This window comes from Sprattus sprattus (assembly GCF_963457725.1).
Source record: "Sprattus sprattus genome assembly, chromosome: 3".
Taxonomy (NCBI): Eukaryota; Metazoa; Chordata; class Actinopteri; order Clupeiformes; family Clupeidae; genus Sprattus; species Sprattus sprattus.
Window position 1 is genome coordinate 42,801,703 of NC_137922.1, and position 26,704 is coordinate 42,828,406.

The window sequence follows — 26,704 nt, forward strand, 5'->3', positions numbered from 1 at the left end:
ATGAACCGAGCCTTCATCTCTCCGGTGGTGAGACCCAACCTTCCTTTACGCAGACCCGCCACTAACCCTGGTGTTGTGTCCCCATCTTGTTCATTGTCTCCTGTACCAACTGAGCTAGGCGGTTACCCGGTAGCAGAGCAATCTACACAAGAGGTCAAAGGTAGCTACACTTCCCTGTATGTTGGATGTTTATCCATCTTAAAACAAGAGGTGGAGTCAGTAAAGTCGCTTCTCCAATATAGCTCCTTTCTTTCCAAAAGTATGGGCTCTTACAGTCGAGACTCTAGTCACCTATCCCAAGCAAAACCAAACTTTCCATACATGGATTTGAAATCACCAAAACATGACACTATAAAGCATAAACCAGGCAGCATGTTCCTCTAGCATTACACAGAACACACCAGCCAGAACACTTAACAGTAAAAAAGGTTGTTTATTCTAAAACATTCAGTTTTGTAGTACAATCTGTTCTCTCCCGGTCTCTTCAAAGTGAGTGAGTGTTACTGTGTTATTTTTTTGCTTTTAAATGAACAATTGGTATGCATCTACAAAGATCACACATATTCATAAATTAGAATATCACAATTGCAGATGTCCGTTTCCAGATAGCATACGTTTTTTTAACCCTTATAATGGATTACCCAGATGGGAGACCATTCATTGTTCTCTTCTCACATCTTCTGCAGGAGCCATAAACAGACAGGAGCCAGACAGACCTGTGTGTGCAAACGACCTCTCTACGGTTTGTGTTCTCAGCTATCCTAGTGTATTTTGTGACGAGATATGCATGATGTTATGCAGTGACAATTCGTTAGTTCCTTCCCAACTCAATTTTCGTTTTTGCAGTAGTCCATGTCTTTGAATCAGAACATTTTATCATTTGACACTTACTCACTCTCATCATGTCTTTCTCTAGATAATGCTCGCCATGCCTGGATCCACAACTGTGAAGTTGTGTAACTACTGTGGTCAAGAAGGTTAGTCAATTTTAATTTTTGGAAATGTTATTAATTGACAAATATTTTTATTGGTTTCACAGGTTACAAAAAAAAGGACAAATTACATCAAGGCTTATTTTCTATTTTCCTTCAAAAGCGCACCCTTTCAACCCCCCCCCCCCCTCCCTCCCTCCCTCCCTCCCTCCCTCCCCAGTCAACCATACTACACTGTCTACGCTGTACAGAGAATGGAAAAAAAACACAAAATAAAAATAAATAAATTAATAATAATAATACAATATAATGTACAATGCAACATACATTAGATGTGACAAAAGCCATTGGGGAAAGACAAACAAAGGGGGGGGGGGGGGTTCAGTAAAACAAATCAGAAAGGGAATAAGGCAACAAGGTCAGATTGTAACCAAAGTATCCTGAATATGATGATAGTGCTCATTTATCTTCAAGGGTTTTTAACTCTTTTATGTATTCCAGTGTTGGGTTCCAATTTAATTAAAATTTCTCCGGAGATCCTCTTAAATTGTACTTAATTTTTTCTAATTTGAGAAACATCATAATATCTTCTAGCCATTTAGATGCCGAGGGGGCAAGTGGTGACTTCCATCCTAGAAGTATTCTCCTCCTCGCTAGTAAGGACGCGAAAGCAATAGTGTCTTTTGCCCACTTTGTGAAGTTCTCATGATTTGGTATTACCCCAAAGATACCGACTTCTATACTTGGTGACAATGTAACACTTGACTAAAAATGACTAAAAATATCTGTCCAGTAATCACAAAGGCGAGGACAAGACCAAAACATATGTGTCATGTTTGCTGGGGATAAATTACATCTGTTACAAGTGTCTGTGACATTAGGATATATTTTGGAAAGTTTAGAGTTAGTATAATAAGTGCGATGGATCACCTTAAACTGTATTAAACTCAGCCTTGCACAAGATGTACTCCCATTCACTCTGCTGAGTGCCTCCTTCCGAAATGTTATTAATTGGAAGCAATATAGACTTAAATGAAGAAAACTGAATGTTTTTTGACATCAATTTATTTCTTGTCACTTATCACAGTACAGTCATGGCCAAGTTTTGGCAGCGACGCAATTTTTTTGTTTAGAGCTCCATTGGCACAAAAAGTTTACTTTATCACAAAAACCCAATTTTCACTGTATTTTGGCCCTAGCACAAAATGACCAGCTGAGATACTTTTAGTGATTCAGGTGATTCGGGTGAGATCACTATCATTTTCTTTTTTTTGTGATCAATTTTTTATTGTATTTTATATTTCATACAAGAAACCGATACACATACACAAGTAAGACAACATAACACATATAATACTCAACCATACTGCCCACCCACCCCCAGGTCTTGCCTCCCACAAAGACAGAATCAATCATTTGAGAAGCTCAGCAAATCTGTTAAATAGGCCTAATACTAACATGCAAAATAAATAAAGAAACAAAAATAAAAGGAAAAGGATGAAAAAGCAGTGAGTAAGGCGTAGATATCAGATCACTATCATTTCTGATAAGATTATAAAAGCAGACTGATCGTTTTCTATAAAAGGAGGGAAGAAGTGCTTGAAATCCTTGTAGACTTGGTCGTCAAATGTTACCTCCAAAGAGACAAATTCAGCAATCATCAAAATTACCTCACATTCACCTGAAAGAACCATTTGCCAGATCATCAAGAACTTTAAGGAGATTGGCTCAACTGTGGTGAAGAAGGCTCAGGATGTCCAAGAGTGTCCAGCAAGCCCCAGTACCGTCTCAATAGTGCAAGTGCTCAATAGTGGCAGCAGCTGGGTGTGAGTGCATCTGCACTCACAGTAAGGCGAAGACTTTTGGACAATGGGAAGCAAAGAGGCCACTTCTCTCCAAGAAAAACATCAATGACACAGAAATTCTGCATGAAGTACAAGGATTGAACAGCAGTAGACTGGTGCAAAGTTATTTTCTCTGATGAAGCCCCCTTCACACTGTTTGGGACATCTGGAAAATTGATTGTCTGGAGAGGAAAATGCGGATGCTACCAAGAGTCCTGTGTCGGGCCAACAGTGGAGCATGATATCAAATCATCCATCAAGAGCAACTTCTCCCAACAATCCAGGAGTAATTTGGTGATGATCAGTGCTTTTTTCCAGCATGTTGGAGCTCCATGTCACAAGACAAAAATGAAAATGAAGTGGCTAGGAGATCATTGCATTGAAATCTTGGATCTGTGGCCAGGAAACTCCCCAGATCTTAATCCCACCAAGAACCTGTGGTCAATCCTCAAAAAGCGGGTGGACAAGCAGAAGCCCACAAATTGCGATCAACTCCGAGCACTAATGAGGCAAGCATGGATAACCATCAGTCAGTATTTGGCCCAGAAGCTGATATAAAGTATGCCAGAGTGAATTGCAGGTGTCATGAAAAAGGGTCAGCACTGTAAATGTTGACTGCATACATTTGCAAAAATGTATTTGCCAATAAAAGCCATTGAAATTTGCAAAATGCTTATAATTGTTCTTCAGTATACCATAGAGACATCTACAAAATCTAAATACTATACTGAAGTTGCAAAATACAAAATGTGTGTGACTGCCAAAACTTTTGGCCATAAACTGTATACTGTTTTTCTTTTTCACCTGCCCCTAATAAATCATACAGCTGTCCTTTCGCCGTTGAATACTGCGCTGTTGATTTGGTGGGTTATGAGTCAGTGCTGGTTCAGTTGTGTACCTTGGGCTTTCGCAGGTCAGCTAAGATGTTCCAGCTGCAAGAAGACCAACTACTGCTCAGTGACCTGTCAGTCAGAGGACTGGCCCGCACATAGACACATCTGCAAGACTACTGATTCAGAGGTCGACCAAAGGTAATTGGTTTGATTGTGTCAGCATGATTCCATTCACAGTATCGTTCTTCTGAAGTCTTACTCTGTCCCTCCAGGATTTTGCGATCTTGCATTTTCACAAATTTATGCAAATTCTGGTGGTTTTCCACAGTTGCCAGTTCTCTCGAAACGCCTTTTACAGTATTATATATCAGATCATAGTAAAATTATATATATATAACTATAATAATAATGATATAAAATATATTAATCTTGTAACAAATACATTAGATGGACAGATGAGTTCCAAAGAGGCGAGTATTTAAAAGATTTGTGATATTCTTTAAATGTACCATGACTGTCGCTTGATCGGATAGTGCTAGCTAGGTCATGCCACCACCAAGGTACCACTAATGAAGAGTTTTGATTTCCATCTCTTGCTTTGGAGAGAAGGCAATCACAACATACGTTCTTCAGAGAAACAAAGTGGTGGAGTTCTGCTTCGATCATAATAAGCTGCATTGCACACAATGAATGGAGACATCAACAACTCGATATTTTAACAGCATAGTGTATGTTGTCTGCCTATGTGTGTCAGAATGTTAGTGGGTCATTGGTGTTACAGAATCGCTGCCCTTTGCCTTATGACATGAAATGTATTACTCATCCAACAGGTTGTAGAAGGGTCCAACCTTTCTTTCATCGAGGAAAGTGCCAGTATGCACGTAGATTATGGAATGCAACAGCCGACTGCTGCTGCACCACAAACACAACACAAACACATTTTCATTGCAGAAATGCATCTCTAGTGTTCACATTGTTCATCTGCTTGATGGGCAAGCCAAGTTCAAGGACATTGTTTCATAGTGGGCAGTCGTTTGTTGGAATATTTGAAATCTATGCCCCTCCTAAACATAGTTTCACCAAACAGAGATGGTACAGGGCAGTAATTCTACACCACTCAAAAAACTATTCTGACTTTTTGTGCAGCTATAAACATTCAATAGTGTAGCAGGTACATGAAGGGACATGAGAAATGAAAGCAAACTAAAGTTAAGGTTGTTTTTACCATGGTGCAGATGAGCAGAACTGGCTCTTAGAATGCTGATGTTTCTGGAAGAACCTAAAAAAAACAGCAGTTTTCATACATATGACAGAATACGTAATCAGTCATTCCTTGCACGTCTCCCATGCCCCAAACTCTGACTTCTCCCACGACCCTCCCACAAATGCACAGGCATAAGTCATGAGAGCACAACTTGGACTGACGAGTTTTCAGTATGACCATGTGTACATAGTGATGTGTAGATTTTTCTGGGGGTGGTAGGATATTCACCAGGCAATGAAAATAAACTTTGGCGTGCTTGTCTGTCTGCTCTCTCTGTCCCCCTCCTCCATTTCCTACAGTGAGAAACCGAAAGAAAGCCCTGTCATGTCTGCTGCAGCTGGAACCAGTGTGGTAGAATCCAAGGTACTTTTGGATGTTTGTACAAGATCTATTATACCGTTCTCATTTCAGTTGTCATTAAAGTGTGGCATATTTTTTATTAATGTACCTTATTTAGCCGCTAAATGAAGCATGGCCAGATTTAATCATGTTTTTGCTGTTATATTTCAGATTTGAAGGCTTTATAGTACACTTCTACTTTAAAAACATTCCTGTGTAATGCAGTCTTCTCATCTACAGGTGAATGACAGTGTTGCTCCTCAGACTAAGAGGGTCTACTTGCAGGACCTAAGCAAAAATGACATTCGTAAAGGAACTGAGATCCAGGTACAAACCGTTCTAGAACTTATGTTCTTATTCCTGATGGTCATTATGTTTCGATGGTTGGATAATTAGCTCATCTTTACAGAGACTAAATCTAGTTTGGTCTGTAACTCATTCTTTCACATACAGCAATTCTCTGTCCATTGTAATGTATGTCAGATGTGGAGACGGCAGCAGTTGCAGAGCACCTATGTATTCACTATGCAGAGTAGAGCCTCAATATGGCCACTCTGTGTTAAACAGTCTGACTGTTCTTCAGAGGGTTGGTGTAAGTGTAATGGCTAACCATCTGTCCACAGGCCTTAGTAGTGGATGTGCAAAACCCCAGCAAGTTCTTCATCCATGCCCATGACCCATCAGTGCAGGAGTCTCTGAGAAAGATCTCCATGGGGCTGCAGGTGGCCTGCGCCGGCTTATCTGTTGCCCCACACAGACCTGAGGCTGGAGAGATCTGTGCAGTCAAATACTCCCAGGACCAGGTGGGCAAGATAATAATATGAATCATACATTACATTTATATAGCACTTTTCACAGTTCTCAAAGACGCTTATATCATGACGCATGTGTACAAAGATGTTGATTCCTGATGCCAAATAATTAAGTCAAGTCCATTTCAGCATGCTTATTAGGAATCACACTTGTGTTTGAATTAAGATACTTATCTACCCATTGTATTGGACAGGCCTTATATATGATATACAGCTGCATTGCCATTTGTTACGACACAAAAAATATCAGATGATGGAGTTATTCTCATTTGCCTTGTACAATGTAGCACTGGTACCGAGGCCTGGTGCAGTCTATCAGTGGGGACCAACAGCACGCCAGCGTTCTGTACATTGACTTTGGGAACGAAGAAGATGTCCCGCTCGAGCGGATCAAGCCTCTCCCCGACAGCGTTGACCGCGCAGCTCCTAGCGTCAGTCTGTCTCCTCATTGTCTTGTTCTGTCTTTTGTAGACAACAAAAATTAACAAACAATAATATTAAACGATATTCAGTAAAGTAGATGCTAGCCTTATCAGCCATCACTGTCATCATTTAGAAATGATGCTTGAAATACATAATGGACGTTGTTGTCAAGGATTGCCATGGTAACAGTGACATGTCTTTTTAGAGGAGGTCTTGCTCCTCTCCCTTACTGTGTGACCGTCTTTCCTTTGCAGGCCCTGCAGTGCGGAGTGGCAGGAGTGGCAGCAGGAGCAGGGGGCTGGAAGGAGGAGTGTTGCCTCTTCCTAAAGCAGCTCCTCTTCGGGAAAAGCTTGGCCATTCATGTGCTGAACGTCACCGGGGAGGGCCGAAGCCTCTACACTGTGGATATGAAACTGGCCTCCACGGGTATGGAGAGAAAATAAGTGAATTTGGTCATGGTGTGGTTAGGTTTAGCATTTTAAAGGGCGGATTCCAATATCATCATCAAATGGCTTAGGATGGCAGATATTTTTCCAGTACTATTTTGAGCTGATACATTAACCATATTTTGTCTATTGCAAAAGGAAAATGCATAAAGGGAATTGTAATGATTTAATTTGCATCTATTCTATGTGAAACGATCCAGACACCACCAGGAGATAATCATTCTTTTACACACTTAAATGGAATTTACATACTGTGCAAAAAAATGTGCTCAAAACGGTTGTGTTCAGAAAAGACTAAGGAAAAACACTGTTCCAACTAACAAACTACATTACTTTATTTTTTACGGATAGCACAGTAATATAACTTTATAGGATCACCCACTCGTGGCTGCACACAGCCTACAGAATTAGCAAAGTCTGTTTGTCCATCCACCACGAGCCTGTCAAAGGATCTATATGGCCTAAAGGTGTGAACATCTAAACATGTGCCTTCACAGAGCACAGATGCCAACATGAACTTGAAGTGTCTTCAAAGTATACTTCTATTTCTGTTATTGCGTCTCATGGCAGAAGCTCAATCAATCTCAGTGTTTGAATTCAGATACTATCTGTGCATCACGTCAATCTATCAAGCAAAGACTGATGTTAGTTTTTGTCTTTTTGTAGGTCTGTAGTTATCTCTGCACTTTCACTTGGTGTCTAGTAGTTTTAATCCCAGGTAGCACACATACTGATGCAAAACTGTATAAAAGTGTATGCCAAACAAATAAATAGTGTAAATGTATTTTGCTTTCTCTTGATCCTGAACCCATGCTTTAAAACTTGTATGCTTGTATGCACACGTGCTGTTAATTTGCACAGGTCCGCTATGAATGGCACCAACAATGCAATGACTAGGGTAGCATAGGTAGGGATGAAGCTAATGTTAACTAGCTAGCCAGCGAACTTAAAGCCTCAGCTATCCTAACACCATTATGTTTTGCATCTTAAATAACGTTACATTCATCAGGCATCAGCAGTTTAAACATCTTAAATGGGCCTGTGTCAATTAACTAAAATAGGATGTTAAAGTAGATAACTTGTTCTTATAAATAGTTGTACTTAAAGTCTGTATGTAAACCTGCCATACACAGCGTGAACAAAAGAGGGGGTGCTTGGACAAACATTAGCAAAACCTAAATGAGTGCCAATACCGTACCGATAAGTGGCAAAGGAGGCAAAACCAACATATTATTCAACCCCTAGTTACAATTAAGGGGCATATCTGGTACCTATTGTGCAGGCCTCCCACATCCTCTTGAGTTGTACAGGACATTTAAAGCTAATTAATTCAGGGATTTTTCTGCAAGACTTGGAATGGAATCAATGCATGCATTCACAATGATGCCAGGCACCAACATTGTTTTTTTTTCACTCACATATTAGAATTGGTATTGAAATATTATTGCTTTGTTTCATATTTGATGAGGCTATTATAATGTAATGGTTTTCTGTCTTATTCAGATAAGGTCCTGAGCAGCTTCCTCCTGGAGCAGGGCTATGCTGTGAAAGAAGTCGTTCCGACTACTGAGCAAGAGATTGGTAAGAGTGAAGTTGTTGGTGTCTGTATCTGTTTTTCACACTGTAGGGGTCTCATGTTCAATGCTTTGTGTATATGCAGCTTTCCAGCATTAATTCTACACAAAGATTTCAGATGTATGAAACTGCACATGCAAGTTTCCACACACCTTTCCTTTGTACATTCCAATCATTGACAAATGTAGTGCACATACACAAGCATCACACTCCATCCTCTCTCCTCTCTCAGTTATTCATTTTAATACTCTGATGAACGTAAATAGGCCTTGGCCTACCCGTGCTCTGATTTAGATAAAATGCCAAAAGCAAGTAGCAAATCAACCCAAAAGGAAATTTCAGTGGATGCATGGTGGAAGTGCTCTTATTCGAAGTAAAGGAAGACAAGTGGTGTCGGAGAGCTGCACAAAATAGTTCCCTGGTCTTGGAGTTGGCGAGGGTGTTTGGCAGCCTCATCTTTAACCGGGTAACCGAAGTGCCTTGATGGGCAGTTGACCAATATATATTTTTCTTAACATGCTCACATAAATTGAAAAAAATTCTGACATGCTCCTAACAGAGTCTGATGAGCCTCAGGTGAGCCCTTAGGTAACCTGATTCTTAAGTATTCAGATTCTTAAGTATACTTAAGTATTCTGCACAGTGCATTGCCGTGTTTGTGGAGCGCTCACAAGGGACAAGGGGAGGCAAAACTCTTTTGGTTGTTGGCTCATCCATCATGAAAGTCGAGGCTATAAAGAGCCTGGAAAGACATTTTCTCGATTGATTAAGTCACTGTGTGCTTTTTAGTGTAGTAATTTAAATCAGTTTTTATGGTTGAACAAGTATGAATTGTGTGAAGATAAAAGGATAATGATAATAAATAATATCCATACCGAAAGTAAAACTTCTCAGTTCTTAAACCCATTCCATATCTGGTGCACAATGAAATGAAAATAAAACATGAAGGTAGTAAATTACTGATACATACAAATTAAGTCATTAAAAGCTAATGTTTAATTTTGGCAGCGTAAAAAGATATGCCTGGCCGGCAACTACTTTCCTCCAAAAAGTCAATTTTGCTCCCTGATTGCGTCCAGGGAAGTCGCCCGTCGCATATCCCATCACCTTAAGATAAATGAATAACGAATCGCTCCAGGCCTCCTCGCCACTGCATTTCTGCATCAAAGATCATTTGCATGTTGATGTAATGAGAATACTTTCTATTAACAAAGTTAACGATGGAGGCAATCAGTCCACTTACATTGGCCAAACTGGATCTCGCTGCAACTAGCCTAGTCAAGGCATATCTGAACCTTATATACCGGATATACGGCTGAAATATAAATGATCCTGTCCGATCCTGACCAGTCTGCCAATTCCCTCTGTCAGTGTGGACACATGCGTCCAATTTCCGATTTCAGTCCGATTTAAATTGGATATTGGACACATGTGACTCCCCAGAACTAGATTCATTGTGTCCAACTTGAGTCCGACTGGACTCCGATGTAAACCCCCAGACACACGATTCGATTCCGCTGGTAATTGGACTGGGCGCGCATGTGTCTCTCGTATCTGATTCAAATTGGACAACAACAACTTTTGCACGTGCTTGAGATCGTGCCCACAGACATATACATGCATCATATATAATGTATATGATATGATAAACGCTGCTAGACGCTCAGTTCTTGTGCTCCCTCTCATTCACGTTGAAATACTGAAAGCGAAAGTGAAACTTAGAAACTGGAACGCAACTGTTTGGGACAGAACGCGCTAATTCAGTGAACAAATATTTTCTTATTACTTTTCCACCCGTTGTTAGTCATGTAATCCATTCATATCGATGTGAATCAATCAATACTAATACAACTTTAACTGTGGTGTGTTTTTGTTTCATTTCACAACGTATTTACTGTATAATCAATGGTTTTGTTTCATTTCACAACGTATTTACTGTATAATCAACGGTAGCAGATGTAAACATTCCGCATTTGATTTGAACTGATCTAGTTTTGTCACTTCCATGTGCTTTGAGATAGAGCAGTTAACCCCCCATGGAGACCCCATGGAGAGAATCGGATAGGATCGGAGTGCTGCCATCATGTGCCCGCACTGTATGATGCCCCTGTTGTCAAGAAGCCCAGAGTGGGAAGCACTTGTGAGGGAACTGGCAAATGCATGACTCCCAGGGCCCACTGCAGGGTACAGTGACTGAGGGGGCATTTTAAATTGAAATTGGCAAGGAGGCCATGGTTTGTTGGACGACATTTGAATGACAATGTCCTCAATGTCCTGAGTTGGGCTGTTACTTGGATGGGCAGTTGTGTACAGTGGGCAGCTAAATTCAGCATGACTACGTAGTGACCAAAATCTACTCCATCAGCCATAGTGTAGGCTGTAATTGCATCCTCATAAAACGGCCGTGCTTGATTCTAAATCATTTAAACTTTCTTGCTTCGCAACCCTAGAGGGAATAGGCCACCAATGTTTAACCAGGGATAAAAATAAACGTAGCTTAAAATGTAGCTTTTAAACACACACTTTTCAAGCATACAAATGCATTTTACTGTTGCTAGGTATGCCATATTTCGTTGTATACCGTCATTCATTAACTATAGGCCTATATTACTTGTAGCCTGCTACAAAACACGATTATCAAAGCAATGGCACTACGAGAAGATTCATTTATTTGTCAACATCGGCAAAACGTGTTCCACAGTGAACATTACTTACCCAGCTTAAGGTTGCTAGAATTTAATCCGTCTGAATTTGTGACTTACATTAGTCAATGAAATGTACAATAAGATATAGGCCTACTTCCGTTATTGATTTATTTGTTTTGGTTAAAACACAAACGTTCTGTTAGGATAATTTTTGAATGTTTTTTTATGAGAAGTATTACTGGACATTTTAACCGGGCAAGTTTGTAATTGATCAGATTTTTACAAAAACTGAGCCAGACAAAAATTTATCGGAGGCTTTTGTACCATCCCTGGAGCCGGCCCTGGTTACTCCTCACAGTATCACCCTCTTAAGCAGGTCCCAGTTCAGCACAGACTTCCAAGAGGATAGCTCTTGGAAATCTAAAACTGTGGATAAACCAGTCATCATGGAACAAAACATATGCCGTCTCTAAATACATGTTCCCTTTACAGCAATTATACTGTTGGCAATATCCTTTAATGGGGCTAAAGCACTTTGTGCTGCATTCTTTTGCATGAAAGGTGCTCTATAAATAAAGTTTTTTTTAATTATTATTATTATTAAAGCTGCCATTGTTATTAGACTATGTGTAGCATAGCACATGCTTACATGTCCATTTGTTTTACTTCATACATCTTTATGTGTTAAGGTCAATCTGTCAATACTTTTTTGGAAGAGTAATAGGTTTCACATGTGGGCCTACAGACTTGTACCTCATTGTAGGTAGGTTTTATTTTTGTTCGAAGATCCTGCAGCGTTGTGTTCTTTTCGCAGAAAATGACTGCGGTCTAATGCATTGTGGTTGTTAACTGCCAGTCTGCTTGTTGAGTAATAGATTAATTCCAAATGATGGAATCGAGAAGCTACGGCCTCATGACTTTCTTGGTTTTCTTCCACTTCGACCACAGACTCCATGCTGAATGCATCTGTGGAGGAGTGCCTTTCGGACACCAACAACAACACGGAGGCCCAGCACCCTGCCCAGCTCATGCAGGAGGTGGGAGACTCCTTCACCGCAGTGGTCACTTACCTGCTCTCTCCCTCTGACATCGTCTGCCAGATGGTGGAGAATTCTCGTAAGTGAGCCCCAAAGGATTTTGTGAACCCTTTATTCCGAGGCGGCTGTTAAGTTCTTAGAGTTGGTGTTTTGAGATGCAGAGCATGATGCATATCTAGGTCGTTTTATCCCTTGTGCATATCCCCTTGCTTTTTTAAATGAATTTAAAGAATAAGTCTTCTGGCTTAGTGCTAGAGTGAGGTCTGTGAGATCATTCAGTAGGATGAGTGAAATGACACATTTGAAGTTATAATGGTAACTGTCATCCGTATTATTATTTGTGTGTGCGTGTGTGTGTCCACGTCCACCCTATTCAGGTGTGATCCAGCAGCTGCAGTTGAAGCTGAAAGAGCACTGCTTCCTCACTAAGCCCAGCCCGAGCTTCAGACCCACCCCAGGGACCATCTGTTGTGCCCTCTTCTCTGGTGCAGTGTCCCTATCTCTATCAACCGATCTATATATCTCTCTATCTATCATCTCTCTCTCTCTCTCTCTCTCTCTCTCTCTCTCTCTCTCTCTCTCTCTCTCTCTCTCTCTCTCTCTCTCTCTCTCTCTCTCTCTCTCTCTCTCTCTCTCTCTCTCTCTCTCGCCCTAATTGTGTTCCATACGTAATAAGTCCGAATAGTAACAGCTTCTACTAGTACTAAAGTACTATTACTAACAAATGTGGTCTTTCCTTCTGTAAGTACACAGGGTATGTAATTTATCATTGTAAATATTTAGAGTGTTTCCTTTTTAAAGAATTGCTGGTGTGTCCTTGAGAAGTCCTCCGTTAAGTGATGCTTTCTCTTGTGCTGTGTAGAGGATAATGAGTGGTACAGGGCGAAGGTGCTGAAGCACACTTCAGAGACGCGTGTCTCCGTGAGCCTCATCGACTACGGTAACGTGGAGGAGGTGGAGCTGGCTCTCCTGCTGCCCATCAGCGCGGACCTGCTTACATTAGCTGCACAGGGTATCCCCTGCAGCCTGACAGGTGTGTGTGTGTGTGTGTGTGTGTGTGTGTGTGTGTCCGCTGCACGTTGGGGTCCTGTTCGTCCCGTCGGGATTAATTTTTTCGATAATGACCGCTGGACTGTACATCATCCCTTACGTGTGTGTGTGTGTGTGTGTGTGTGTGTGTGTGTCGGTGTGTGTGTAATAAGATAGATAGAGCGAGGGGTGGGGTCAATGGATAGTAAAAGTAATGCAGTCATGTTTATGCCATTAGTAACGAGTTACCCATAGACCCTTTGATCACCTCGATGAGCATGCCTCAATGAATCACCATTCATGTTGTACCTTACAAAAATAACTGATATATAAACTTGAATTAGTATATTTAAGAGATACTTATATTAAGAGAGAAATGGGGAGTGATAATCGTGTAGAGGTCAGTATGTAACACTTTGACTAATTTTGTAGCCCAATTATTACTAAAGAAATGCGAGTTTCTTAATTTGAGAACCAAGCACATTGATTGTGTTTGTTCGAGACCACTTAACAATACTACAAATAACGAGGATATAGCTCAGGAAATTACATTAACTCATATATTTTCAAACTGTTCATATTTCCATATACAGTACTGTGCAAAAGTTTTAGGCAGGTGTGAAAAAATGCTATGAACTAAGAATGCTTTGAAAAATGTAAACAATAAATGTTTATTTTTTATCCATTTACATGGTAAGACTGAGCACAGCAACAAGACACAACATAGTTATACTGCATCAGCAGGGTCTCTCCCAGACAAAGATTTCAAAGCAGACAGGGGTTTCGAAATGTGCAGTTCAACTGGACTGATGAGTCAAAATTAGAAATATTTGGCTGTAGAACAAGGCAGTTTGTTCGCCTAAGGGCTGGAGAGAGGTACAATAATGAGAGTCTGCAGGCAACAGTGAAGCATGGTAGAGGTTCCTTTCCAGTTTGGGGCTGCATTTCTGCATGTGGAGTTGGAGATTTGGTCAGGATGAATAGTGTCCTCAATGCTGAGAAATACAGGCAGATACTAATCCATCATGCAATACCATCAGGGAGGCGTATGATTGGCACCAAATGTATTCTGCAGCAGGAACATAACCCCAAACATACAGCCAATGTCATTAACAACTATCTTCAGCTTAAAGAAGAACAGAGAGTCCTGCAAGTGATGGTATGACCCCCACAGAGCCCTGATCTCTACATCATCGAGTCTGTCTGGGTTTACATGAAGAGACAGGAGAATTTTAGGAAGCCTACATCCACAGAAGATCTGTGGTTAGTTCTCCAAGATGTTTGGAACAATTTACCAGCCGAGTTCCTTCAAAAACTGTGCGCAAGTGTATCTGGAAGAATTGATGCTATTTTGAAGGCAAAGGGTGTTCACACCAAATATTGATTTAATTTTGAATTTTCTTCTGTTCCTTCACTGCATTTTGTTAATTTATGAAGAATTGATGAAAATAAACTGTTAACACTTCCATTTTTGAAAGCATTCTTAGTTTACAGCATTTTTTCACACCTGCCTAAAACTTTTGCACAGTACTGTACATTCACCAAACAACCCTCAAATAAACCCACAGTCCAAATACCCCAAAAGTCTTTTCCACCGATGTGATCCGATAACCGCATTAATAAGCGGCCTCCATTTGCGCGCCCCTTGCGCACACTCGCGCGTTCTCCCTCTAGTTCAAAGCAAACCAAAAGAATATCCAAACGAAATCCCTGATGTCCCCGAACAAAACTCCGCAAGCAAACTGTCTCTTACGTTCCGGGGAAAAAATAGGTAATCCGGGGAAAAAACATGCAAAGAAAAAGAGATGACCCAGATCGTAACAAAAACCTCCAGCAAAAAATATAAATCGCTCTTACTGACGTATCCAAAGAGTCGGCAAGAGTTGTCGACTTTGTCTCAGTGGTTCTTAAAGCTTTCCCACTATTAAGCTTTCTCAGTTTGACTGGCGTTTGTTAGAGGTCCCTCTAAGACTCCCATTCATTAATTCATTACGCGCCAATCCCCAGCAATTCACTTCGAACCTCATCCCGTCAGCTGACAGGCCCGTCAGCTGATTTGCGGAACACAGATCCCCGGTCAGAAAAAAATAAGTCATAAATACATATAATTATAAGGCCACAGGTACACATTCAAGTAGGAACATTAATTTAGGATCACCACATTATACCTGTTAATTCTTTATATAATGAAACCAGGTAATATATTTCCATTGTATCCTTAATTATTAAATATGTGGCCTAGTGTCACAAGTAGCCTTGAGAGTTCTTCCTGTTAAATGGGAGTTTCTTTTTGGCCACTCTGGATTGGGCTATTTATATTATTAACGGCGCCATTTAAAAGTACAGCTGATATTGAAATGAAGCCTTGGTCCCCTCTGCGTTTCAGGTGTTCGGCCCTCCGATGGCTGCTGGCCGGAGGAGGCCATCTGGATGCTGAAGAGGCTGGTGTCAAACCGCTTCCTGCGCGTGGAAGTGCGCGGCCGGAGGACTGGTCGTATCCTGGTGGCCATAGTGGATGAGGCCAGCGACCCGCAGACAGACGTGGGCGAGCTGCTGGTGTCCATGGGCTACGCCCTCGCCGAGCCCAAAGCTCCCCCACCAGAGTCCTCTCCGCAGGGGAAGCCCCAGCCCAAGAGCGGAGCCGGCCCGGGAGCCATACCCAAAACCCCCGGTAGGAGTACAGTACCAACTGGAAGATATGTGTTGAGTCTCTTTGATATAGATGAAGGTCAATAAAACAAAGTCCTTTATTTTAGAAACAGATTTTGAGGATTAAGCATACTGTTTGGATGTTTTGACAGGACCATGCATAAACTTCAACATTTGCCATTTATCACTGCAGCTTTCAGGTTACTTCATTGGATGTCTTTTGTCAGTGTCTGGTCTGGATTGTTTTTTGTTTTGGTAATATTTCACAAATATGGCTTTGACAACAGCAGTAGTGCAGTGATAGCTGATGTGAGATGTATGGCTTGTGTGTGGGTGTGTCAGTCAGTCTGTCCTGATGCCTCGTTTTTCTTGTAGTGGTGAACGCCCCAAAGGCTCCAAAGCTGGAGTGGTCCTGCGCTGAGCTCCCGTGTGAGGGCCAGCTGGTGGCGATGGTGGCTGTAGTTATTGAGGACCCGGGCCAGTTCTACTGCTACCGCTACATACCTGAAGGTGCTGCCCATGCTAACGACACCATAGTATTTCTGTAGTAGATGAAAATTGTTAACTATATACTAATCTTTGTATAATATTTTATGGCTTTATTGTATATGCAAAATATATTATTTCCATGCCATTGAATAGTGTTTTTAATTTGTGCATGGTGTGTGTGAACTCTCTTTGTGAATATTTGTGATTTACCTCATGGTGAGTTATGAGCCATAGATTTTCACTGAATGCTGTCTCACAAATGGAGGCAGTATGTATAGTAGTATATGTGTATTTATAGTGTGTGTGTGTGTGTGTGTGTGTGTGTGTGTGTGTGTTGCAGACCAACAGGCCTTGGCAGAGCTGTCTGCTGAGCTGCTGAAACACTGTCAGGGAGACGCGGCTCCATTCAGCCCAGTGGTGGGAGAGCCCTGCTGTGCTCTCTTCTCTGGTGAGATGCTACCTCTCTCCACCAACAGGGGGCGCTCATTTGCAGCATGTGGATGTAGTAAAGTGTTGTAGTGGACTATGTAGGGAAGTTCCTCCCATCTATACTTAACTGACAGACATTTAAAAGAACTTTATCCCTTTAGTGTATGTGTGTTAAACACAGAATGTCATCATTTTACCTGAGCAGCGGTGCAGATGGAATTTTTAAACTGAGGGGGACGCTAACATCGCCTAATCAGAGTTATTAACTGATGCTAGTTGCCTTACGTAGGAAGAATGGTGGGGACGGATCGAGATCACTATGAATCTGGGGGGGACATGTCCCCCCCCCCCCCCCCCCCGTCCCCAGTGCTATCTGCGCCCCTGTACCTGAGCAAAGTATATTTGACATCCTTGGCAAGCAGTTTCAAACAAGAGGTTGTGATTTCACTTTGCTAGCCACGAAGAGCTGTGGGATTGTTTCACTTGGTTCAGTTTTGTTTGCAGTCATAGCAGTAGTGTGCCATTGTGGCTCTACCTGACTCAGTTTCTCTCTGGTCCATGTAACTGCTGCATCCCTGACAGACGGCAGCTGGTACCGAGCCATGGTGCAGAGCGTAGGGGCTGATGGGAAGGTGCAGGTGTATTTCGTGGACTACGGGAACAACAGCACGGTGGAGGCGACTCACCTGAGGACCATAGAGACACGGCTGCTCACCCTCCCCTTCCTGGCTATCCGCTGCTGGCTGGCAGGTATGAGGACTGTGTTGGGGGTGACGACTGAAGCAAATCCACACGGAATAGAATACAAATGATTGTGTTTTTGGTCATTTTATTAAAATGTAAGTGTTATCATAAGTAGTTAAATATGGCACACCGTACATTAGCATTTGGATTGTTTTATGGACTTTTGGCATTGATTGTTTATGATTTTGAGGTATTTGCTAAATGTAAGCTGTGTTTTGCATTCTACCAGGGTAATGTTTGTGTTATTTTTATTTATATATATATATATATATATACTGTATATAATGCCTGTTTTTATATTTGATTTAGAATTAATGCTTCTGTGAAACATATGGTGTATCTGCGTTTGGTCGTGTGTGTGTGTGTGTGTGTGTGGATACAGGTGTGGAGCCAGTGGGCGGCCAGTGGACTCCAGCTGCCATTCAGCGAATGCAGGGGCTGTGCGTTGGCCAGTACCTGACCGGACGCGTCATCTCCATCACTGAGCGAGGCTATGGCATCGAGCTCCAATCCGACACCCACAGCATCGCGGGAACACTCATCTCAGAGCAGCTGGCCAAACCGCCCAATCTTAACCAAACATCTTCGCCACGCGCTCCCAGCACAGCCAATCAGAGCCAACCTCCTGCCCCTCGCACTCCCACTGCAACCAGTCAGAGCCAGGCCCCTACACCGAGCATAGCCAGTCCCACCAATCAGAACCAGGCGCCAGCAACACGCCCTCCTAGTATAACCAATCAGAGCCAGGTCTTAACCAATGCCACAAGTCAACCTCAGGCTTCAGTCACTCGTTCCCCGGTAGCCACCAATCAGAGCCAGGCTCCTAGTACACGCCCTTCTGGTGCCATCAATCAGAGCCAGGCTCCTAGTACACGCCCTTCTGGTGCCACCATTCACAGAGAGGCACTGGCTGCAGCTCCACCAATGAAACTTCCCACTGCGGAGCAGAGAAAAGTGTCCCAGCCTAGTGAGTCTGTTATTTGAGTTTTCTTTGTTAATCAGTCCTGATCCCTAGGAGTCTCCTGCATGTGTTTATGCGTGTAAGTCAATTATGAGTGTTGACATAAGCAGAGATAGGTACCTCAAGACTGAGAGTGAGAAGGTTAAATGTCAGGTTGTGAGAAGTGAAATCATTGTTATGTTATATTTTGTAGTTGGGCTTTACCATGATTGTGTCTCTCAGTGTGTGAATGTACCCCTGTGTGCCAGGCCATCCAATACAGGTTTAAATAGCCATCAACATCCTGAATCCTTGGTTGTGGTCGGATAGTCTTTGTTGCTTAGGAAGGTTCCTAACTTTGGAAGGTTCTTAACTGACTGAAATGGCCTGGAAGTATCTAAGTGGCAGCCATATTGGGAGCGTTCCCTAAATGCTAAAGAAAGTTGTCTTTCTCATCTGCTTAAGCGCAGGGTGCACTGGACTGCCCATAATACCGTCACGCAATTCATTGTGGCAACAACTTCAAATCCTTGTGAATTCTCCAATTCTATGAGTTTTCCATTGGGGTCAAGGACCTGGGACGTAATTTTTATGACTATCTGACCGCGGCCATTGATTCCTCTCATTCCTTTCCCCCTCAGCTCCTACCTTTCCGCTGGACTGGAAGACAGAGGAGCTGCCCCGTAACCAGCCTTTCGTGCCTCAGGTGGCGGCCGCCATCAGCCCCGCACTCTTCTACATAATGAGTTCCACTGAAGGTGAGGAGCCAGTCATTTGATCTGTTATGGACATTAAACTATAGGAGCGCCATTCTGTGCATTTTTTTTTTCTTCTTCTTCTCTGCTTCATTGTGTGCAATGTAATGTATATCATAGGGCTCTGGCTGACGAGCACGCGTATGAATGTCATCTCTCCCAGTTAACGCAGATAAGCTCCATGCCCTGATCATGGAGCTGGACAACTACTGCAGACAGGCCTCACCCAGCCAGACCAAACCCTTGCCGGGAGCAGCATGCTGTGCCCAGTTCTCAGGTAAGCCTGCCCTGCTACATGACAGCCTGCCCTGACAGTCACAGTAGGACTTACTCATTCAGAAACGGGCATCATCATTTCAAGTCATTGAGGAATGTACCACTACGCCAATGAGACACAAACCTGTGTTTCACAAACAGACTAGTGGTTCAGTCAGAACCTTTCAAGCTGTCCCAGGTTTACCGTAGGGCAGTGTTCTAAGGATCAGAGCCCTCTTGGATGCACCGCTCAGTGGGATCTGTGGCAGCCAATAAGAGCGCTGGGTTGGCCAGGTGCTCATCAGAGCCCTCCTTCCCAGGTGGGGAGCTGGGAGGTGTGCAGTTCCATGGCATTCCTACCCCGAGCCCACTAATTTAACGTCTGCAGCGGGGTAATGACACCCTCCAGGAGCTGCCCCAACGCCTGCCTGGCCTGCCCTCTTAAACACTGAGTGTGTGTGTGTGTGTGTGTCTGTGTGTCACTATGCATTCCGTAAGCTTGCTAAACACAGGATTACCCTAACGGCTTTTCCATGCATTGTTCTCTGTCAATGAACAGAACAAATTTGTTTGTAGTGAGAAGACAAGTATGTTGAGCTTTCGTGCTGAAACATGTAGCTGTTAATTTATTTTTCCTTCCTTTTTCCAGCTGGTTCTGTAAGCATTTTCCTCTCTCCTTACAGCTGGTTCTGAACATATTTGGCTGAAGTATACTGCATAAAACGAATGTAAAATTGTCATTGTGTTTACTCCCGTGCCTCAGGAGATAAGAAGTGGTACAGGGCCGTGGTTCTGGGCGTCAGCAGCTCCAAGGTCAGTGTGATCTTCGCCGATTTTGGGAACATGGAGGAGGTTCCGTTCTCCCACGTCTTGCCCATCCCTAGAGACTTCCTCCAGATTCCCGTCAGGATTGTGCGGTGTGCCCTCTCCGGTGAATACCTGTTTTACCGCCATCCTCTGACCCATTTATCTATCGCACATGTCAATATCCATGCCATAACTGATGGAAATGCAACTGATTTAGATTGTGAGCATGGATTGTATATCAAGTGTCTAGATTTGACCAGTTAACATTGCATAGGTGAACATGGCATCACTCCGCAAAGCTGTGTTAAGGCCTGGATTTGGAACAGCTTTGTGAAATGTCCGGATGAGTTATTCCATCTCTCTGTTCATGTATCCATTCATTCATTCATCCATCCATCCGCTGCACTAAAAGCTCTTTCTCTACCCCGTCCCCCAGGTAAGGAGCGTTTCCCTTCCGTGTGGCCTGAAGGGGCCATGGAGGTCTTTGGAACGCTGCTCAGCGGCAGCCTCCAGGCCTCGGCTCAGGCCTTCGATGGCACTCTCAACCTGCTGGACGTCACCCACCAGGCCAATGGCCCCATCAGTTCCCTCCTGCTACAGAGCCTCCAGGGGCACCAGGCTGGGGCCAGCGCTCAGGAGGCCCAGGAGCAGAGCACGGTCGTGACACAGCAGCAGCCCAGCAGCGCCCCTCTATCTAGGGCCCCGGTCAAGAGTCCAGTGGCAGCTCCAGCCAAACCTCTACACAGCACAGCCAAACAGGCTCCTCCAGTGACAGGTAGCATTTGTGACACATTAGTGTCGTTTCCCCTTGTTATTTTCACCCAAAGACGACTTCACAACCACTGTCTTTGAAAACTCTCTCTGGAGGTCCTCAGAGATCTGTGGAATGACTATGCAGTAATAATTTGCCCCATTAACCACTAGAGTCCGGCTTGAACATGAGGGGGAATTTTTAGCTAGTTAAATACAAGGAATGGAGTGCTGTGTCAGCCTCACTCTCAGGGGCAGATGAGGCCACTTCTCTAGTATGTACTCTTTCATTTGCAGTTATCTGTTATCCACATGTGAAGACACCCCTCATAACTAGTACTGATCCTAGATATTGATTCTATTCACTGGGGTTTTTTCAAGGAGTCAGGTCGTTGGTTGCAAAGGAATGCAAACTTGGGCAACCCAACAGCAGCTTCACTCAACCAATCAGTGGAGTAGAATCCTCAAAACAGTTCTTGTGAAATGCCAATAGACTTTTTGTTGTTGTTGCTCACAGTATAAATCTTTAAAAAAAACCTTTCAGCAAAAGTTTCATTAGTACAGAGCTCATCTCCCCAGGAAGATGTATCTCCAGGTGTGTTTCAAGCCCATAACCTGTCAGAGGTGTCATTTCCCTCCCAGCCAGGGCCCTCTGCATGTGTGGATGCATTTATGATGTTTTCAATTATTTCAGGTGGCTTGAAGATGCCGGAAGCCAAAGACACACTGGGCAGCACCTGCTCAGCGCTTAATGATGGTGTGTATGACCACCTAGCATCCCCCCAAAAGGGATTTTAGGAAGGACGGTCCCCATTGTTCTCATCCTTATATCTTTCTTTAAACATATACTGTATCTTTATTCCTTAAACAGAATTACATTATATATGATATAGATATCATAGATATAGCTTTTGTTGGTCAATGCACACCTCAGGAAACACACTGTGATGTATAGTTTTATCTTGTAGTGTTCACACTGTCCTTTGTTTTTCTTCCAGTCGCTCACACGCCATGCTGCTGCGGTGAATTGAAGAACAAGGTGAGAGCCTGTTTCACATAGCCTAAGCTGATATAATATGCTCCCCTTAGTCATTAGTCATTTTGACCACAACTTGAAATCCAAACCAATGGAGCTCTAATTAGAGACATAGAGATGCCTCAGTTCTTGTAGCAGCACTGCACTTAGATGGAGTCGTCACATTTGACATTGGAGGAGACTTTTGGCTCAGTTTTGCTACTAACCACACGTTTAGAGGATTTAATTGGTTTAAATGTAGATTCGAACAGAGATTTTAATGACCTTCTTGATAAAGATGATTGAGTTTTGGTTACATACTGTGAATGCACATAGCTTACTTAATGATGTGTGTTCTTGCTTTACAGATGGAAAAGCTTGAAGACCTTATTGTACATCTGATGCAGCAGATAAACGGATGGCAGAATTCTGTGGTCCACTGAGTTAAAAGAGCCTGTATTTTATTTTAACAAAGTTTTATTGTTTTATGTTGAGACAAATTATGTTGCCCAAGCAAAGATGATGGTGGCCATATGTTTATTGACAAAGTCTGTTTTATTTTATTTTACTTGCTGGACTTATTTTACTTGCTGTAGTTGTCTTAGTCATTGAGTGGCTTTCCTGCTTCCTGTTCTGTTCAAAGCACAGTAAAACAAAAAAAGTTCCGTTTGTGTAGTGTGTTGACTGAAGTACTTAATACATATTGTGGATGTACAGTACCAGTCAAAAGTTTTGACACACCTTTAATTTAAGTATTTTCTTTTACCATTTTCTACATTGTAGATTAATACTGAAAACATTTAAACTACGAAAGAACACATATGGAATTATGTACAAAACAAAAAAACTGTTATACCATGTAGAAAATGATAAAAGTAAAGAAAAAACTTCTCAAAAAATGAGAAGGTGTGTCAACCTTTGACTGGTACTGTAGATCATGAACCTTTAAAGGGTTGTGTTGCCTTTCAGTAAGCAGAATATATTAACTCTTGTTTGGCGTGAATCAGATGACCTCAATTTAGTCAGTTTTGGATATCAGTTTGTCAAAAATGTACACTCTTCGACATTGCGCCTTGTTGAAATAAAATCCCTGATTCAGTTATTGAACGGTTTCTTGCGCCAAGTTGTGTTTACCTAAGTTGACATAGGCAACGCGTTGAATGCGTCAATTTTACTTTGCATAAACCATAGTTTAGGCAGCCGGGGGTGGAGATGGAAGGGGGTGGTTTTGTTGTCAATGGGATGAGAATGGGAGCCCAGCATCGACTACCAGTGTTCTCAAAGTCACGCCTGCAGCCTGCGGAAGTTTGAGCGGGGAGCGCTTTCTCCCCAGACGGAGCTTGCCATCACTGAAATACGCGTTTGGATAAGAGGACCTGGCTTTGTCCGCGTTAACAAGTCATACGATTAAGAGAACGACGTTTTGAATGGTATGTTCTATTTCCATTCCATCCCCTCACCTGCAGGGTAGCCTACATCTGAAATTATCGGTAAAGTTAGTTTTTAAAGGGTAGGGGTATTCAGCTGCTGCATATAGTCAGACCTGTCAGCGAAGTGGCAAGAACATCGGTACTTTTCAACTTGTAGGACCTGATAAAATGTTCTCATAGATTGCTACATGTTAGAGAATAGGTTCGTTGAAAACATTTTCTACGTTATCAACCGCTCTTGTATTACGCAAAAGAATCGGGGGACTGGAAGTAGGTTAAAATGCCAGAATTGACAGATTTAACTTTTCAGCGCGGGAGGTCCTGGGGGTTTTAGGATTGGGCGGATTGAACCCCAAGTGCTAATGGGTTAGTGCTTAGCCTACCTGTTTGCGTTGGGAGTTGTTTTAAGACGTGCGTGAAACTGCACAATTGCTCAGTGCCCGCTTAACCGCACACCTCTGTCAAACATCTCGAGGATCACAACCCTGTGACCCGCCCTTACCTTGTAATGACCGCTGCACGTGACATCTTGATGTAGCAGGTTACCGTCTTACCAGCTGTGTTGTGACAATCAAATTGATGAAAACATAAATACAAGCGAACATAAACATCTTGGCAAAGTTTGTGTCGGAGATGCAGTGTGTGTTATTGAGCGCGGCTTTGAGTGTTGCCCTGTGGCTTGTTTTGGAAATAGCGTGAACACCTACTATAAAGAGAAAAAAGACTCATGTTCCATACTCCAGGTTGCTGATTAGTAAACTCTTATGAGGTAGGCTACACGGGGATAAATGCACACCTTTATGCGTTGCCTTCTTGTGTGTGACCTTGATGTTAAACCAGCAAGAAATAGACTTGACTCCCTTCACTCCTCTGATTTTTTATTAGAGAAGCTTGTCTGGCATCTCACTACAAAGAACTCCAGAGACCTATCGAAGGCAGCCTGGTCTTTGATCCGCATTTATGTCTTCAAAACTTTGTGAACATTAAATCAGAACTCCGAAACATTTTGGGAAGCATTCCATTATTATCTCTGCATACCCCCCTAAGTGATTCCTGTATCTGTGAATGTCCCTTTGTGCTGAAGTGTAGGGTTTCAGATTATAAAAGGCAACAAAAAACTATAACAGTAATGATAGTATTAACATCAAAGAAGAGGGGGACCGACTGAGGCTTGATCATTTTCATTCTCTTCTAGCTAACCGTAGTGGAATGTATTTTTATGACTGTCCTCGCATTTTGTGTGTTGAGAATTTGTAGCTATTAAAACGGCAGGTTAGTGATTACTGCACTTGTGTGAAGTGCTTCCAAGGGTTTTCCTGTCTAATTATGTCATGCTGAGGCAGCTTCTGACTTGTTACCATTTCAAACCAGAAGGCAGTCGGAGGTAGAATTTATCTTCTCAGAGATGGAAGGACCAGCACCCATAAAACATAACTGTCAAGTCTCATAGACTAGTAAACACATTCAAACGGAAACTTGACCTTTAGTACCCTAACACTGCTTCACTTTATTGTTTCATCTTTATTTTTTAATACGTATGTGGGTGCAGTATTGTCGTCTACTGGGCAACTACTGTGGAGAGGTAGGGAGCTGTTCATTGCTTGTCTGCACATGGAATGCAGTACGTTCAGTCTCCAGACTTCATCCTCCTTCCTCCGTCAACCATTCAACCTTGTTATGGCAGAGGCCAGAGGCAAGTATGCACAGGTCAGCATCCCACACACACACTCCACCCACATCAAAGATGTCCTCTACCTCGGACATACACCGACTGCTGCTCAGAAGCTCCCTCTCCACAGTAGGCAGCTCACGTCAGTGTTTCATTTAAAGTATGTGAACAAGATACAGGAACAATACTGAGAAATAAGTACTGACCACAGTAGTTTCATTATTTTTCCTTGCCCCTCTTTCCATTGTGCTTTTCTCTAAGGCGGTCCAGTCACTGGGCTCTGTAAAGCACCTTGAGACATTTGTATTGGTTTGGCACTATATACATTGAATTTAATTGAAATTTCATGTGTCTAGGCTACTTCTAAATGTACATGAGTGCCTCTACTTGTGTACATTTATCATCTTCAAAGGCTCATTTCTGTCTGAGTTTGTTTGTCTGTTTTTCTACTTTGAATATCAGTAGCTTTGGATTTTAGCAATCTGGATCTGAAATGCAACTCAAAACAAAGTTCTTATTCAGCTTTTGAAATGGCAAGCTCTGTTAACATGGATAATCGAAGCCCAAGAGAGACTTGTATATAATTACGACATTAGGGTTCTTGGCTTCTATTTCTTGACAAAAAAAATTGGCATGCCCAGCCTAAATATACACATCCTCCGTTTGAAGTATTTGTGGTATTCTGTGACAAGATATGCTTGTCTCCAGTTGGTATGGGTGACTTGTCAAAGGAGCAGAGATAAAACAAATTAAAAGTCGAATGTGAAAATGAAGAAGGGGGAGTGAAGGAATGACAAAGATAAACAGTGAAGGATGTAAGATAGGATCACAGAGTAACAGACTAAATCACTGAAGGAAAATGTTTTTCTCCCTTCATAGTGGATGTTCTGCTCTTTCTCTCTCTGTCTCTTTGTCTGTCTGTCTGTGTCTCCCCCTTTCTCTTGCGTTCTCTTTCTTCTCCTCTGTTTCCTTCCAGAACGCTCCGCTGGTCACATAGAGAGTGGCAGGGGAAGCCGTGATGGTTATCGCGAGATGATTGTGAGGCAGCTTGTTCACAGAGCCACCCCTGGGCCAAGGCTTCAGATGGCTATCACATGCATAAACCCTCTCTAAAAGAGCTCAACGGATTGTCTGCACAATGAGACTTTGTCAAATTCCATTCTTCCTTGCCATCTTGTGGCAGGCGCACATATTCTCGGGCCCCTCGATGTCCTCCTGTGGTCAGTCCCAATCCCTCTTCAAATTCAAATGATGTGGCGATCACTTTATTGTCTTTTATAATCTGCCCTCTTCGTGAAGAATGTTGGTTGTTTATTCATAATATCCCTCCAGTGTTTTCACAATGTGACAGCGGTGGGGAATGTGCCGGAGTCGAGCTGTGGGCGAGTCGATCAAAGCGAGACCCAGTGACGCTTCATGCTTCAGTATCATCTCCGTAACCACTTCATAAATCCAACTGCACCTGCCTGCCCACTGCCTCCCACCAGCTGGGCGTTGGCCAATCAGATATCAAGCCCCCTAGACATAATACACAGACACATACACACAGTACATACATGCACACATAAACACCAACTTTATGGATGCTTTGAT

General features: G+C 42.6%; 1 protein-coding gene across 1 annotated transcript; it reads left to right on the top strand.

The window, feature by feature from the left end:
* Window positions 1-22,455, top strand: tdrd1 (tudor domain containing 1; the record flags this gene model as incomplete). The annotated part of the gene is made up of 25 exons (XM_080834497.1): window positions 1-160; window positions 687-742; window positions 917-977; window positions 3,690-3,807; window positions 5,173-5,236; window positions 5,438-5,539; window positions 5,836-6,015; window positions 6,312-6,455; window positions 6,702-6,873; window positions 8,397-8,474; window positions 12,062-12,229; window positions 12,528-12,635; window positions 13,013-13,183; window positions 15,566-15,850; window positions 16,204-16,338; window positions 16,658-16,765; window positions 17,329-17,496; window positions 17,873-18,457; window positions 19,072-19,188; window positions 19,349-19,462; window positions 20,204-20,371; window positions 20,684-21,022; window positions 21,692-21,754; window positions 21,996-22,036; window positions 22,381-22,455. 25 exons carry the CDS (start codon window positions 1-3, stop codon window positions 22,453-22,455), a joined length of 3,780 nt encoding a protein of 1,259 aa, XP_080690623.1.
* Between the last annotated feature and the right edge of the window lie 4,249 nt (window positions 22,456-26,704).